Here is a 16433-nt window from a genome sequence, read left to right as displayed (position 1 = left end):
TGCTTAGGAAAATAGTTAAAACAACTCATTTTTCACTACGCCATTCAAATAACTATGTGGTCCTCTGAGAGGCAAATATTGACAAAATCAAATCGGTCATATCCTTACTGTACCGGATGCTTGAACACCTACACTACTCAGCAGTTTATTTATAAGGGTAATTTAAGGGGTAACGATAGTGACTTCTTAGATAAAATGAACCTACACGGAGCGAAAGGTTCACATCACGTGGCTAAACTGGAGATGACAAACTTTGGTTCGTATCTGTCAGATTATTATAAATGTCTGAATAGGGTCACAATGACAACTCAGTGGCTTGATAAGTTATTAAAAGTGCTTTAAAACAGGAGCTGGCAGACATACTAAGGCAATTTTCCATTGTGCTCTATAAAAACAATTGTACGTAATTTTGCATTTTTGTTTATCACGTCCACTAAGGTTAATCTTTTTTCTTAAAATCAACATTTATGTTTTCAGTTACCATGGTCTTTTGGGCTTAACTTTAAGTCGTAAAATTATATGTTTCCAAGGTCCGCTACATAACAAATCAGAGGGAAAATTTAACAAATGTAATATGTATTTATCAAATTTATCATTGTTATGGTCAACTAATCCATTCGTAAGGAAAAGTCGAAGAACTACTTACCCGCACCACCTGCTGGTATAAAATGAACCGGTTTCGGATATACAAATTTGGTCAAATCTTTTAGGAGTGATTCGTTTAAATGTGAACGTGAATAAGTAATTAACAAATCGTTTTTTAACGAATGAACAGGACGAGAATTTATAGCCATTCGTAAATCAGATGATAATGCATATGAACCCCAACCCCAGTCTATGGTGAAACAAAGTTAGAATAATGTATATCAGTCAAATGAGTAAAATGCTTATCAAATGAACTACCACACGTCAAAGAATTAAGATATTTCGAAGCGCACATTTAAGATCTAACTTAACAGTTATTAAAAAAATTTGAATAATGTCTCTGTTATAATTTCTCTTATTACGACCCGGCTATTCCTATTGCTTATTATTCTTGGACACCAATTCACTCGACAAGTCCCCAAATCAGAACACAGTTTAACAATGCAAGAAATTATATTCCGAATAACAAGGGTAGATGGAAGTAAGAAGCACCTTAAGAAATGCGTTAGTATATTTATAGTTTTTACATGAGAAGATTCTGGAGTCTTCTTCAAGTATCGGCTAGCGCTGATTGGCCAATACTTATCCAATCAGCGTGCACCAACTCAATCGTGCATGGAACATGTTTTAAACCAATCTATGTCCCGCTAACAGTTTCCAACTCAATATGCGATTTTACTTAATCCAACGAATGTTTCTTGTCAAAAAACTACTTTTATTTGAAGACTAGTAGTACAATTTGCATAATTTTCAAGATCCTTTGTTGATGGTTGTTTTAATTTCAAACTGTTGCATCTCGCCGATTGAACGCTATATTCGGATCCTAAGCTAGTTCCGTAACCCCCTAGCTAGAACTATACAGAGACTTGAAGACGAGAGAAAAGGCACAAATGTGTGGGAAGCACTTTACTGCAGGGTTCATTTATGTACAGAAAATATAGAGTTTTTATAGTATTTTAGAAGTCTTTGGGTTGTACTGAAAATTCCAGAATACTACTCAACATAGTCGCGGTGTAGTTATCAGCCAATCAGAATCTCTACATGTGACTTTTCATTTTCGCTATTTTAGTAACATAACTTCACATAACTTCTAATCAATCGCTGATTGGTTGGAATGCTCCTTGATGTTTCATGAGCTTGTCATGTCGATTGCGAGAAAATTGCAGGGTCATCCCAACACAAACGTTATACATAAATCCACTTGAATCAATAACTTACGATAACGAACGTAACTATTGGAACTTATATTAGAAAAACCTATATGCTTATATCCAAGATCCTTTCCAGTCATTTGGAATCTCCCATTTAAGGGATAGATACTTAGTTACAATAAGACGATATAGATAATCAGTCTAGTGGATTTTTTAATACTCGAATTCTCCTAATTATGAAGATCAGCTAAGTTGCAAACAATTTCTATAATAGTGAACTCTTTTTTATTCCTTTAAACAATTGGTGATTTACATTCCGATAAGTAAGCATTTACAACGTCCATATAATTTTTGGGTCATAATACTTTGAAGTATTTGATCTAATGAAAAATTATAACTTTTCAGTTTGGTTCTGATACTACAGAACTGAAAATATAATATTTAAAACTAATTCTCCAAACAACTAGTTATTTCAATTCACTTAACAAAAGGATAGCGGCAATTAAATTTGATTTCACCGAACCATCAAATAAACTCCACTTACGAAAATGTTAGGTATAAATATCATTTTCATAAACTCTTAAGAGCAACATGAAGATGCGTAAATTGATTGTAAACTAATAATCACATAATGAAAACCTGATGACGAATTATTAATTTTTTTTCGTAAAACTACTCAATTAGTGTACGGAAGACTTTTATTGGATTCATAAATCTTTTCAGAGGTTTCTATTTGTCGACAGACACATGCACACTGAGTTAAAATTATGAACTACCGTAGTATGGAAACTTTAGTGTACATAACCAGTTCTTTACCGATTCCGAGAACCATATGATGAGGAAAATATCACTCACCACTAACAAACGGAACAATATCAATAGAAAACAGGAAAAGATAACCCACCAATTCCCAACTTCTCATGATTTGTGTAAGAGAGCAATAATCAACCACCGATAAATATCAACAATAACTAGACAACAGGAGCGGCGGTTTACTGGATAAGGCACTCGACTTTCAGCCAATACATCCCAGGTCCGAGCTCCACTCCACCTACCTTGATTTGGGCAACCGGGTTTTATTAACAGGTCCTTTAGAATGTAGCTCAAATCCAAGTACATAAATCTGTACCTGGTAGATGGGTTAGTAAACAAAATACACAAGAGGATAGATTCCTCAGCCATTATAGACAATATAGTTTGCCCAAATAAAACATGATACCAAGATGTAGTTTGTGAATATCCCAAAGACAAACATCTCTTATGATTCACCATATTTTCTGATTTGCTGAATAAGCTTATAACAACTTTCTCGAGTCCACTTATTTATTTTAATCTAAGAAACCAGGCAGCACTAGTAAAAACTGTTAGGATGATCCAGAAAATTTCTCGCAATAGACATGACAAGCTCATGAAACATTAAGAAGCATTCCAACCAATCAGCGTTTGACTAGAAGTTTTGCTAGAAAAACATCACGAAAATGAAAGGTCACATGTAGAGATTTTGATTGGCTGATTACTACACTGCTACTATGTTTAGTAGAATTCCAGAATTTTCAGGAAAACCCAAGGACTTCTAAAATACTATAAAAACCCTACATTTTCTATACATGATTGAACCTTTGAAGCAAAGTGCTTCTCGCATATTTTGAGCCTTTTCTCTCATGTTCAAGTCGCTGTGTAAATTTAGCTTGGGGGTTACGAGACTAGCTTAGGATCCGAGTACAGTGTTCAATTAACAAGACTTATCAAAAACCCTTTCAGAAAATGTATGAACATCAATGTGGTCATCCAAGTGAAATAATTACGTAAAATCTGTTACTTCACTTGAAATAGTATGTGCTGTTAAACGAAGCAGTATATTGAATAAAAAGGATATTACAACAAAGTTTCCTTCATTTTTAATCACAGGATTAAGTGTTTGAACAGTGATGCTTGGTCACAAGTCTAAATTAAAGTCATCTACTCCAACCCGAACATGAGTATAATATTGGTGGCTGTTAAACAAGACGATTGATAGCTGTGTACACTACCTCGCATAAAGTTGGAGCATTGAACTTTGATTTAATACTTTCAAGTCTTTATATATATATATATATATCACTTTTGAAACAGAAGTCTAGAATTCAGTTTTGTGCGAATAAATAGCTCCTCTAAAGTCTTTTCAGAATGTGTATGTCCGTTTGTAACCACAAGACTATATTGCTGGGTTTTAGAAGTTTGAAAAATGAATTAACATTTTCACGAAGCGTGGGAAAATAGCCAAAAAAGTGGACTAGACAGCGATGTCTCATTTCATTTTATATGAAATTATCTGCTTTACAGATTTAATTCAAATCATTATGAACTATAATCAAAAAACTTGCCATAGTAGCTTATGATACAAAGTTTATAGATTAGCTAACAATGAGTGAAATAAGAAACGATAAGATAAAATGGAGACGTCAGAAGCATTTGGATACCGTAACTTAACTGGAAAATCACCAACACGAATGTTTGTCAACTTATCATCATCTCTAGATAAATACACTTTGTCTCATACTTAAATACACATTCTATATTTTTATATATCTATAAATATGCATTATATATAAATACATGTATATATATGCACTAATAGTTTGTTAGATCATAGATAACAAAACGAAGAAAAATTGGCGATATACGAGACCAAAACTTACATGTTTTATTAAGAAACGGTTGATGAATAATACCAGCTATTGGGTGATCATGAAGTACAATACATATCATGACGCTAACATATTCATTTAAACCTTCTACCACAGAACATTCAGAAATAAAACAAAATGAACTAAGAGAAATATAGTTACATGTCACATATATTAATCAGATAAATACATATACAAAAAGGTAAAGGTGCGAAAAAGTAACGGGTGCACCCACACTAACGATATTGTGGTCGGCTGGCGAGAGGTCAGTCCACATCATTCTGTCAACCAGAGGAAGAATACGAACATCTATTGACTGTATAAAAGTGACTAATAGAGTACTTTGTACTAGGATACGTGTTCTTCTACCTTCTATATCAGGTGGTAATTGAGTCATGCATATTGTAGGTCATTCAAACATTGTGTCATTCTTACCCACTTAGTTCAGTTAGGTCTTTATATGTCGAATCACATGGTTGATTCTGATTAACTGATATAAATGATAGTGTATTTTGCTGGTGGTCTGTTGTGTTACAATGGCCACCGTCCAATGTTAGGTAAGATGTGAAAAAACTTTGCTTAATTTCAGAACACGGCAAGCATCAAATATATCGAATACTTGAGAAATTAGTAACTTATCTAAAAAAAGAAAAGTAATTATGGTTTCTGATGTGTGGGCGAGAAGGATAATGATTGGTCATTTTGCATAGTCAGACGTGTAGATAGTCTGACAGGTGTTAGATGAGTTGTACATTCTCCTGCTGTTATTATCATGGTCTTGATTATTGATTGGTTCTCTATTTGTTGTTGGGTTGTGTCAGGTTTCGGTGTGGAAATATACTTACGTTCTTGATCTGCATTGTGTCGAAGTCCTGTAGAATAGACACTAGGAGGGAACTTACTGTAGATATTCGTCTAAGGTTAATTACCGTCCCATTCGCGTAAAAAAGAAAGCAGATCGATATAACATTGGCGACGGTGGTTAAAACAAATCTACGCCTATATATTCAGTCACAGTGGATTTTGTAGCAATAAAATGTTTCTTCTCCAATTCTATTGTTCATGCATTTTCTTACCGATTGCGCTTCATTTCAGTTCTTTCCTCATCGGTCTTCTGCCAAAATACATTCTATGTCTGACCAACACCATATACTACTTATATGGATATAAGTAGACCACACCACAATATTACTCTTCTTCGAGAAATGCAACTACCTCTCTCATTGTGTGACAAGAATATGACTGGAAAATGTTATATATCTGGGAACTGTAATACCAAATTATTAGGTGTTGATTGGATAGATAAATTTGGTTTGTGGAATCTACCGTTGAATACACCGAAAGCAGAGTCCGAGCCATGGCCAGAAACGAACAAGCCTTGGGCCAGAGTACACATAGATTATGCTGGACCAATTAATGGACAATATTTTTTTGGAGGTGGTAGATTCAAACTCTAAATGGCCTGAAATCTATGTTGTGTGAAGACCGTCTACATCTGAAACACTGTTACATCTCAGACAACTATTAGGTAGGTTCGGGACACCTAGTGTTTTGATTTCAGATAACAGAACGCAGTTTGCGTCGTTAGAGTTTGCGGATATCTATGAACAAAATCGAATCGAACATATTAGAACCCCACCGTACCACCCTCAGTCAAATGGACAAGCAGAAAAATTTGTTGACATTATTAAGCGAGCTCTCTAAAAGATGGGAGGGAAACATAATGTAGAAGAGGCTCTGTAACAGTTTCTAATCCCTTAAAGAATTACACCGAGTCCAAACTATCAAGACGGAAAATCACCAGCCGAAATAATATTTGGCCGACCTATTAGACCATTCTTTGGTGTTTTGAACCTGAAAGACAGGATGAGTGGACTACAAAAAAGCAAAGGGAATTGCCCGAAGATACAAGAATTCAAAGGTCATTTAGTTTATGCACGTGATTTCCAGCCAGGCAAGCCAAAATGGGTCTTCGGGTGTATAAAAAAAGACGTGGAACGGTGTTGTATGAAGTGATGGTTGAACATACACTAATTACTAAACACATAAATCAACTGCGAGATAGAAAAAATGTTTATGAGTCATCTAAACCCAGATCATTACCAACAGAAATACTGTGTGATACATTGAATATTCCACCACCACCAAAAATTGAAACGAGAAAAAATGAGCTGGAATCAGAAGCTAGCCGAAGGTCATCAAGAGAACGGAAACAAACGAGATTTTTTCAGATAGACCTACACATGAAGTCGATGATCAAACTTCGCGAGCAAGATTACGTATGGGCGGGAGGAATAATGATTGGTCATTTTGCATAGTCAGACGTGTAGATAGTCTGACAGGTGTTAGATGAGTTGTATATTCTCCTGCTGTCATTATTGTTATCTTAATTATTGATTGGTTGTCCATTCGTTGTTGAATTGTGTCGGGTTCTGGTGTAGAAATATATTTACGTTCTTGTCAGCTTAATCCCGTGTTCTTGGTCTGCGTTGTGTCGAAGTCCGCTACAGTAGACACTCAGTCAGTCAACTACAACGTAGGACCAGGCACATATGTGCATCGGTCCAAGTTGCCATATCTCATTGGTACAGCAAGATGAACACCTAATTCACAATACTTAATTTAATGGTGGTAATATATGAAACAAAGGTTGCATATACGGATATAATAAGGACATGAAGCAATTTCAATCTCAGTTTAAGGAAAGACAAAAAGTGTAAATAACCCCCACAAGTTTTATGTACCTCTGAGGTACACCTTTCAATGACAGACACCGTCACAGAACCTCTCGGTCTATAGAGTCAAATGCTGCTTCCATGTCAAGAAAAACTATCATTGCCAAACGCCGATAAGCATGCCTGTGTTCTAAAACCTGACGAATAGTGAATATGTGGTCGATACAGCAACGACCAGGTCTGAAGCCAGCCTGATTTTCTCGTGTCCGCAGTTCACGAGTCTTAGTTAGGCGCCCGATAATTATTGAGGCTAGTGTTTTAGATACTATGTTAGTCAGACTAATCCCTCTATGATTATCACAGAATGATTTTGGCCCCTTCTTATATATTGGGACAATAAGTGATTGTGATCAGTCAGACGGGATTACGTCCAACTCCTAGATTTTAGCTAGTCGCTAAAATTGGACCACCATATTTAAAGACCTCTGGAACCAATCCATGGGACCAGCTGCTTTTCCTCGTTTCAGATTAGCTGCAGCCTTATGAACTTCAGCTGGAATCGCGTGACTTACTTCAATGTTCCGTTCAGGCTGTTTGGAAATGGTGGGTAGAGTACCTAAAGGCAGCTGAACTGCTCCTTAAGGTGTTCCGCCCATTTTTCTAAACATCTGGGCTGAGAACAGATAAGGGTTTCGTCTTTTTCTGGGATTATTTCGCCTACACTTGACTTCTTAATTCCGGTTTCTTTTATTAGTCTGTAGAGTTACCTGGTGTTGCCTACAGCCGCTGCCTTTTTCATCTCTTTTGCTTTCGTTGCCCACCACTGCTCACGATCGTTCCTTAGGCTTTTGGTTAACCTAGATATGACTTGTTTTCGCTCTTCATCGTGTTCACAGCCTGATGGGATGATTTTACGAGAATCCACCAGTGCAATAGACTTAGTAGAAATCCACTGGTTTTTCATAATCCTTTGGTTAAAATCACTAATAGATGTTACTGCTGTTACCACAGCTGTTCGTATATCTTTCGAAGCAGCATCTGGGTCAGCCTCGTTTTCAAAATTGCCTAAGTGTGACTTCAGTTGTCCATGGAATTTATCTTTGGCTTCCTCGTCGCTGAGTTCAACTCTAATGCGTTTTCTTAGTGTGGCTTTTCAGCGTCCAGTAAGGCGCAAGCAAATACGTGCTCGTATTAGATCATGATCAGAGTCCGAAAATGTATTCCAGAACGAGAAACAGTCTCCTATCGAGCCTCTCCAACGATGACTGATGGCAATATGGTCTATTTGAGTTTGTCGTTGGTTTGGTGCAGAGGGTTGTCGCTTTAGATAATGTCTCTCCTTATGATTAAAATTACTGTTTGCTAAAAATAAACGATTGTCTGAGCATAGTTGCAACAGACGGTCACCATTAGCTGTTCGCTGAGCCGGAATACTAAAATACCTACATAAATGTCTTTCTATTTGGTTTAAGTTACCTACTTGGGGATTAAAGTCACCTGCTACGAGTACTATATCTGAGCGTTTAGGTTTATGTAGAAGTTCAGAGAGCTTTCTGTAAAAGTCATATTTCACTTCTTCCGGGCTGCAGTCGTGTGTCTCTATCCTTCTGAGTTATTACAGAGCCGTTTAGCCGAACACCACATAGACGACTGTTAGCGGGAATCCACTCTAATAGTGCTTGTTCTGCTCTCACACTAAGTGCTATGCCTACACCTGCCAGTCCACGAGAATTAGCCATCGGGTCGCCAGATAAAAGGAGGGTGTATCTCGTTGGCTCTCCGTTTTGGCGAGGTGAAGTCAAGTGAATGACCACACTAGGATCCTGTATGCGTGTTTCGGAGACACAGCATACATCAATCGCAAGAGATTCTACGGTTTTAGCCAAGGAGGCCTGCTGGCCGATTTAACATGGGGTGCGTACGTTGAAGGCTCCAATGTGTAGTTTGGAGCGAGGTTTCAGCAGACCTGAGAGTTATTTGTGCAATAGAGTCGTTGGCTATGGTAACACTTGAGGAGGAAGTCAAAAGAGGAGGTTTAGTGTTGAAAGTCAAGATAGGAGGAGTAATAGGAATTGAAGAAGGAGATTGATCGCGTATATGGGGAACATGAGTGCTGTTAGAGGTATGAGGGTGGTTACCACTTCCCGGTGGCCCACACCGTGGAAGGGTTCTTTCGGAGGTACCTGGAAAGGGAATTGGATTAGAAGTGGTCTTAGTGACCTGAGAGCGTGACCACAGTGCCCAAGGGACAACTGCTTGAGGTCGGTCACATACGACCTTTTTGTGGGTAATTTTTGTGTTGGCTCCGTACTTGTTGGGACCTTACCGCCGGAGACGGATATCAGTGGGATGAGGCGAAGTGTGCACTTTTAGGGTCAACCATTTTTCACCCCACCCCTCCTTGTGGGAAGGCAGCATCGTTGTTATGCTGGTTGTCTGCAGGAAACACCTTACTGCCGTCACATCTCTGTACAGTCAGCAGTACGACTTCGCCTTCGGACCTTAGGTTCGCTGCTTTTAGTCTCACCGCTCTTCAACCGACCTGTCTGGCGTGGTAGGACCTTGAAGAACGATTGTTCCAGGCAGTATAGATCGATTGGTTCATCACGATACGCAATCCCGACCACTACGTCAAGGTGGCAGCAACAGTCGGGAGAGTAGACAGTGGGAGGGGATCTAGTGTACATAATTCAGTTTCTGTTCAAGCTTTTGTAACCGGTTCTCTAAAAACCAGTAAAAGAATTTTAGGAACTATTGACTTGTTAGTTGGAATTGTTTTGTTTTATCTAGGTTCTGCTAGAAAAAGCCTCAGTTTTGAACAACGCTTATCAACCACAATAAAATACGACAGATGAAATTGTCATTTTGGTAAACAATTTCTTAAGTGAAGATGGGAACTCTAAAGATGTCAGTGTACGTAAAGTGATTTCCACATGACACACTGTGTGACACAAATTTACAGTGTATATCTTAGCATAATGACAGTCATGTTAAAGTTTGAATTGCAAACAACAAAAAAGTGGCATTGATCTTACTCCGTAAATTATTGTGATTCAGTGCCAGATTTAACTACATAGTCAACGGGAAATTCAGAACGTATTCATATCATAAATGTGAAGAAGGGACTTATTATAAAAAATATATGATACTTACCTAGGTTAAGATATAAACAAAGACTTAATTGTTGAATTTCAAAAAGTGAGACACAATCCATTTTCGAATCTAACTTACCTAACAGTCTTACATTCTTCACGGAGAGACGCTTTCAAAGCAGAGTGGATCATTAAAATAAACTAATCGACTGAGGGTGTTTGGGTATAACACGTAATAATTAGAGCAATTAGGGAGATTCTGATGATCCATACTTTAGTGCTGAGTACGACCGAATCCCTTAGCCCGAAGTAACTGCAGATGAGCATCACGAGGAAGTTTGTAATAATATAAAAAAGGAGTTAGGGAGAACCGATAAATTGTGTTTGAAATGGATCAAAGAAGACCTATAATAAATGATTATGGCATACATGTTTGGACTAAATTAAAAATGCCATAGAAGGGTATAAAAACAACAATACTGCTAAAATTATAACAACTTTAAACTTAGAAGACCACAAATTGTTTTTTTTAAGGAAGAGATAAAAATTAAATGTATTGGGGATCATTACAGCTTGAAAGTTTAATAAGCAATAAACACAATATTTTTTACTAAAGCGAGAATATATGGAGTGACTGAAAGTTTAAAAAACACACACATTTACTAAGCGAACAAGAAAAGTAATAAGATCATTCTAAAAATTTGACTTTAAACGTCTATTTTCAGCTATTGTGATGCTCTGAAAAGTAAATTCTTCTGCAATGACATTGGAGAGCAGACATTTAGCCACAACTTTAAGTCAATAATTCTTTACATAATAAACGTTACGAACGAACTATCTTACCCGTATATTCTTGAGTTCCGTCTAAAGGATCTACCCATATTACCAAATCTGTAATAGGCACAAAGAGATCATCATTAGGAAGAGAACTTTGAAAATCCGAATGATAAACACTTTCTTTATAATCAAGCAGACGGTGTGTTGGTAATTCATGCTCCTCGGAGCGAACCTAGGGAAGAAAATTAGAAAACCACTGATTCACCAGTTTTTAAATTAAGGAATAATTAGAAGCTAGTGACATCAGCTTATCAAGAAAATACAAGGTTCAAAATAACCATAGTGTGATATTACTGCGTACAACATAATAAACGAAGATTACTACTGCACATACCTCGAAGTGACATTCAATTTAACAAACGATTTGATTTAAAGAATTATTTCAGTGGTTAGAGAGAGAAAAATCTACCTCCAAATGCCCTGGTACGATTGACAGTAGGGAGAGTCAGCTCTCTCTTAAAATGCTCTCACATGACCACATGCATACAACCATTGACAAGGAAGTCCTGCTCATTGCTTTCTCACGGCGGGGGTGTTGTTTATGAAATTGAGAAGGTGAAAAATGGATGTCCAGTGCTTTGCCCGGTTTGGTGGATACGGAGGGTCCATCTAGGGGAGTTGGAAAACCCTAATTCCAAACCAATGATGCACATGGGCTCTAGTATCCTGAGGGAACAAATGGAGTATGAACCAATTACTGGTCACCGGCTACCATGGGACTGCATCTCCTGATGTCGCTCTACTGCCTTGGGGATCCGACCTTTAGGTGGAAGGCTCCGGTGTGGCCCCCAAGAAAACCACCTGCTTCGGTTTGGGCACCCGGGCAGTATCACAGCCCACACACATATCAAGTGACTTGTGTAGCACATATGTATTTGGTGCCCCTTCGTACTAATATTTATGCGTTCGAATAAATAAAATATAACTTATGTGAAGAACATAGGCCAAAATGTGTTGTCATACAAAATGTTCGCTATGAGATGTGAACACAATGTTCATCAAAACTACTCTTGCATATCTATTTTTACCATTAACAGCAGTAAGTGTTCCAAATTATGTGCATGAAGAAGTAAATCTAAATCTACCAGCAAACAAGACTAAGTAGTAATGTACAGCCTGAGAGTTAATGAACTCAAACAAGCCCAAGGCTAAAAAAGAGAATGGGCTTACAGTTTAGTTTGTAGCCCTAGGAGTTTAGATTAGCATGACTCAATTCCACTCCAAATACTTTGTTCTGCATTTTTAAATAATTTGAGGCTATAACTGAAAGATAAAAAACCGAATTAAGACCGAATACTGTGTTCCGTTAATTATGATATGTAAATTCTCATTTTAACTATAAGTAGTAGTGATATCATTGACGAACTTCGTATTTACTATAAATAAGGCTCATGTGGAAAACCTTGACAAGTTGATCAGTTCAGTTATGCCATTAATGACAAATCAAAATATTACTTACTAATTGATCCAGTTGCTACAAAGTATTTCAGGAGGAAATGTTAGAAAAATACCATCTACGATTTCGGTAGACATAATAGCCCAAATGAAAGGCGAACTGAAATAAATCCCAAAAGGTTTTATAATGCTTACAAACAATTAAAGCAACGGTAAAATAAATATACGAATACGAAAAGGCAAACTTTAAGACATACTAGTAGCTCTGGAAAGGCCGAGGCCAAACCCGACACGATTATTTGATGAGATCCCAGGTCCGCATCCGTCAAAGGCTCTTGCTTCAAAATACCCCCGTGTTTGGTACGTGAATTAAGGTTATGCTTCAGACTTATAAATTTTATAAGACCACCAGCTTCTTCGGAAAGATGTATGCAGCGAGTTAACAATCTTCGAACACTGGTAACTTCCCCTTTAAGATGTCCGACAGGATTAAATGACGACAGATAGTACAGAAAGATAACCAAAATGCTTATAATCAGCACACACCATCCATGGGTACTCAGACGAATAGTCATCATTTTGATATGATACACCAAGTTTTTTGGCGACTATAGTACTATCATATACTGAAGTAAGGAAACGACGACCAACTGTACACTACTCGTAAGGTATAAGAAAATTATGATAGCACATCTAAAATAAAAATTGGATAGATGGACAATTAATAAGGAATTGATCGATCTCAAACTAAAACGTACATGTTCCAGGAACAATGTCGATTAGCGCACGAAATAGTTCCTGGGATTTTTATTTAATTACATAACATGCAAACTCGATAAAAGCTGTGACTGCTCACAGAGAGCAACAGCAGAAAGTACTCACAAATGAAAAGACAAGTGTGTGGACATTATTCCTGAAGTATTCTGAAATCTCGATAATCTGACAATGTAAAACAATTTATTGGTTCCGCATTCACAAACCAAATAAATTACTGAATAGAAAATAGGAAATCAAGCAGTCTTTAGTACACCGATAAATGTGATTAAGGAGTTTAAAAATATGACCGAAGGTTGTTAGCCGATAAACACTCATTACAACTAAAACCACTGGGCAGAATTTTTTCGATAAACTAAATGTTAATATATTTTGGTTTTCATTGTGATGACACACATTTACGTTAGTTGCGAAAACGTAGTTGACAAGTCTCCTTTATAAAAAAGACCTGAATTTATTTACAAAAATGAAATCATGTACATCGGCCTAATACATATTTCTACAATAATTTTCATTCTCACGAATCATTACAATTCGTGGTCTTTGAAAATAAGAATGTTTTCATTCCCCATGATGGATACGTGTTCAGCACTCTCTGATGGGTGGCCGAGCACAGCTATAGTGCCACAGGTGGCATAAGCTTTATAAAACCAAGCATTCTCACGTACGTGAGAATCGACCAGTGGCAATGAAACTGATGAAAAGTCGATCAGCTACAACGTAGGACCACGCACACATATGCATCGGTCCAAGTTGCCATACCTCGTTAGCACAACAAGATGAACACCGGATTCATAGAAATAGTTAATTTTGTGGTGGCAGTATATAAAAGATAGGTTGTATATAGGGATATAGTATAGGAAGGAAGAACGTTATGAAGCAATTTTAATCTCAAGGTTTAAGGGAAGATAAAGAGTGTATACACCGATGCCATTGTAATCGATCCTGAGCCATGTAGCCTAGAGTCTCCAACTATTGGTGGCGATGGTCGCGAGGACATCAACCAAGTGGTCTGCATCTGCCAACATGGTTCAGACTAGATGTTAGTGACTTCAAGCACTGATGCCATGTTTTGGTTTGACCGCCTCTAACTCTCTTCCAACCATCCCCAATACTAGTCAGCAAAGCGAGTCGTGGTAATCGGTGTTCAGGCATACGTAACACGTGGCCCAACCATCTCAGTCGATGAAGATTCATGACCTCATCAACTGATTTACCATCATTCCCTGAGTCTAACCTTACTATTACTTACGTGGTGATCCCAGCAAATGCGAGCAATATATCTAAGGCATCGGTGATCGAATACTAGTAACTTACGAGTATCTTCTACTCTTAATGACCACGTTTCACAACCGTAAAGTAGAACAGAGCGAACTGCTGCTCAGTATGCTCGTCCCTTAATTGATAGACGGATAGCTCGTCTTCGCCATCAGTGACGTAAGTTGTCAAAAGCCAAACGAGCTTTCCGAATCCGTGCTGAGATTTCGTCAGACACCAACCCATTAGGGCTGATCAGACTTTCAAGATAAGTGAAGTTGTCGACGCGTTCGACTACTCCACACCCTATCCTTAATTCAGGTGTTGACGCAGGCCAGTCCTGGAGTAACAATTTACATTTGGATGGGGAGAAAGGCATCCCAAACATCCTGGAATTATTATTTAGTTCTAACAGAAGACTCTGCATTTTGCCAGCGTCTTCACCAAACAGGACTATGTCATCTGCGTATTCTAAGTCGATAAGTGGACCTCCTGGTAAGAGATCGATTCCTGTAAATTCAGTCGACGAAAGTGTTATTTCCAGCATTAGGTCTATAATGAAGTTAAAAAAAAATGGGTATATTAGACAGCTTTGTCGGATATCACTTGAGGTTGCGAAATCAGGTGACAGTTCGCCATAAGCTCTCACTCGACTGGTAGTGTTCGAAAAAAGAGCCTTCACAAGGTTTATGCACTTCTGAGGTACACCTTTCTGTGACAGACACTGTCATAAAGCCTCTCGGTCTACAGAGTCAAATGCTGCTTTTACGTCCAAGCACATATATGCATCAGTCCAAGTTGCCATATCTCATTGGTACAGCAAGATGAACACCTAATTCATAATACTTAATTTAATGGTGGTAATATATGAAACAAAGGTTGCATATACGGATATAATAAGGACATGAAGCAATTTCAATCTCAGTTTAAGGAAAGACAAAAAGTGTAAATAACCCCCACAAGTTTTATGTACCTCTGAGGTACACCTTTCAATGACAGACACCGTCACAGAACCTCTCGGTCTATAGAGTCAAATGCTGCTTCCATGTCAAGAAAAACTATCATTGCCAAACGCCGATAAGCATGCCTGTGTTCTAAAACCTGACGAATAGTGAATATGTGGTCGATACAGCAACGACCAGGTCTGAAGCCAGCCTGATTTTCTCGTGTCCGCAGTTCACGAGTCTTAGTTAGGCGCCCGATAATTATTGAGGCTAGTGTTTTAGATGCTATGTTAGTCAGACTAATCCCTCTATGATTATCACAGAATGATTTTGGCCCCTTCTTATATATTGGGACAATAAGTGATTGTGATCAGTCAGACGGGATTACGTCCAACTCCTAGATTTTAGCTAGTCGCTAAAATTGGACCACCATATTTAAAGACCTCTGGAACCAATCCATCGGGACCAGCTGCTTTTCCTCGTTTCAGATTAGCTGCAGCCTTATGAACTTCAGCTGGAATCGCGTGACTTACTTCAATGTTCCGTTCAGGCTGTTTGGAAATGGTGGGTAGAGTACCTAAAGGCAGCTGAACTGCTCCTTAAGGTGTTCCGCCCATTTTTCTAAACATCTGGGCTGAGAACAGATAAGGGTTTCGTCTTTTTCTGGGATTATTTCGCCTACACTTGACTTCTTAATTCCGGTTTCTTTTATTAGTCTGTAGAGTTACCTGGTGTTGCCTACAGCCGCTGCCTTTTTCATCTCTTTTGCTTTCGTTGCCCACCACTGCTCACGATCGTTCCTTAGGCTTTTGGTTAACCTAGATATGACTTGTTTTCGCTCTTCATCGTGTTCACAGCCTGATGGGATGATTTTACGAGAATCCACCAGTGCAATAGACTTAGTAGAAATCCACTGGTTTTTCATAATCCTTTGGTTAAAATCACTAATAGATGTTACTGCTGTTACCACAGCTGTTCGTATATCTTTCGAAGCAGC

At 38.0% G+C, this 16433-nt stretch overlaps 1 protein-coding gene across 1 annotated transcript; it reads right to left on the bottom strand.

The window, feature by feature from the left end:
- Positions 1-638: 638 nt before the first annotated feature.
- Positions 639-13164, bottom strand: Smp_173550 (putative myo inositol monophosphatase; the record flags this gene model as incomplete). Its single annotated transcript, XM_018789229.1, has 4 exons — positions 12719-13164; positions 11073-11238; positions 4475-4570; positions 639-835 (listed from the first exon to the last, which is right to left on the bottom strand). The coding sequence occupies exons 1-4, from the start codon at positions 13037-13039 to the stop codon at positions 639-641; spliced, it is 780 nt and encodes a 259-aa protein (XP_018654694.1). The 5' UTR covers positions 13040-13164.
- Between the last annotated feature and the right edge of the window lie 3269 nt (positions 13165-16433).

This window comes from Schistosoma mansoni, chromosome W, assembly GCF_000237925.1.
Source record: "Schistosoma mansoni strain Puerto Rico chromosome W, complete genome".
NCBI classification, from domain to species: domain Eukaryota; kingdom Metazoa; phylum Platyhelminthes; class Trematoda; order Strigeidida; family Schistosomatidae; genus Schistosoma; species Schistosoma mansoni.
This window is presented reverse-complemented; position numbering and strand designations above follow the sequence as displayed.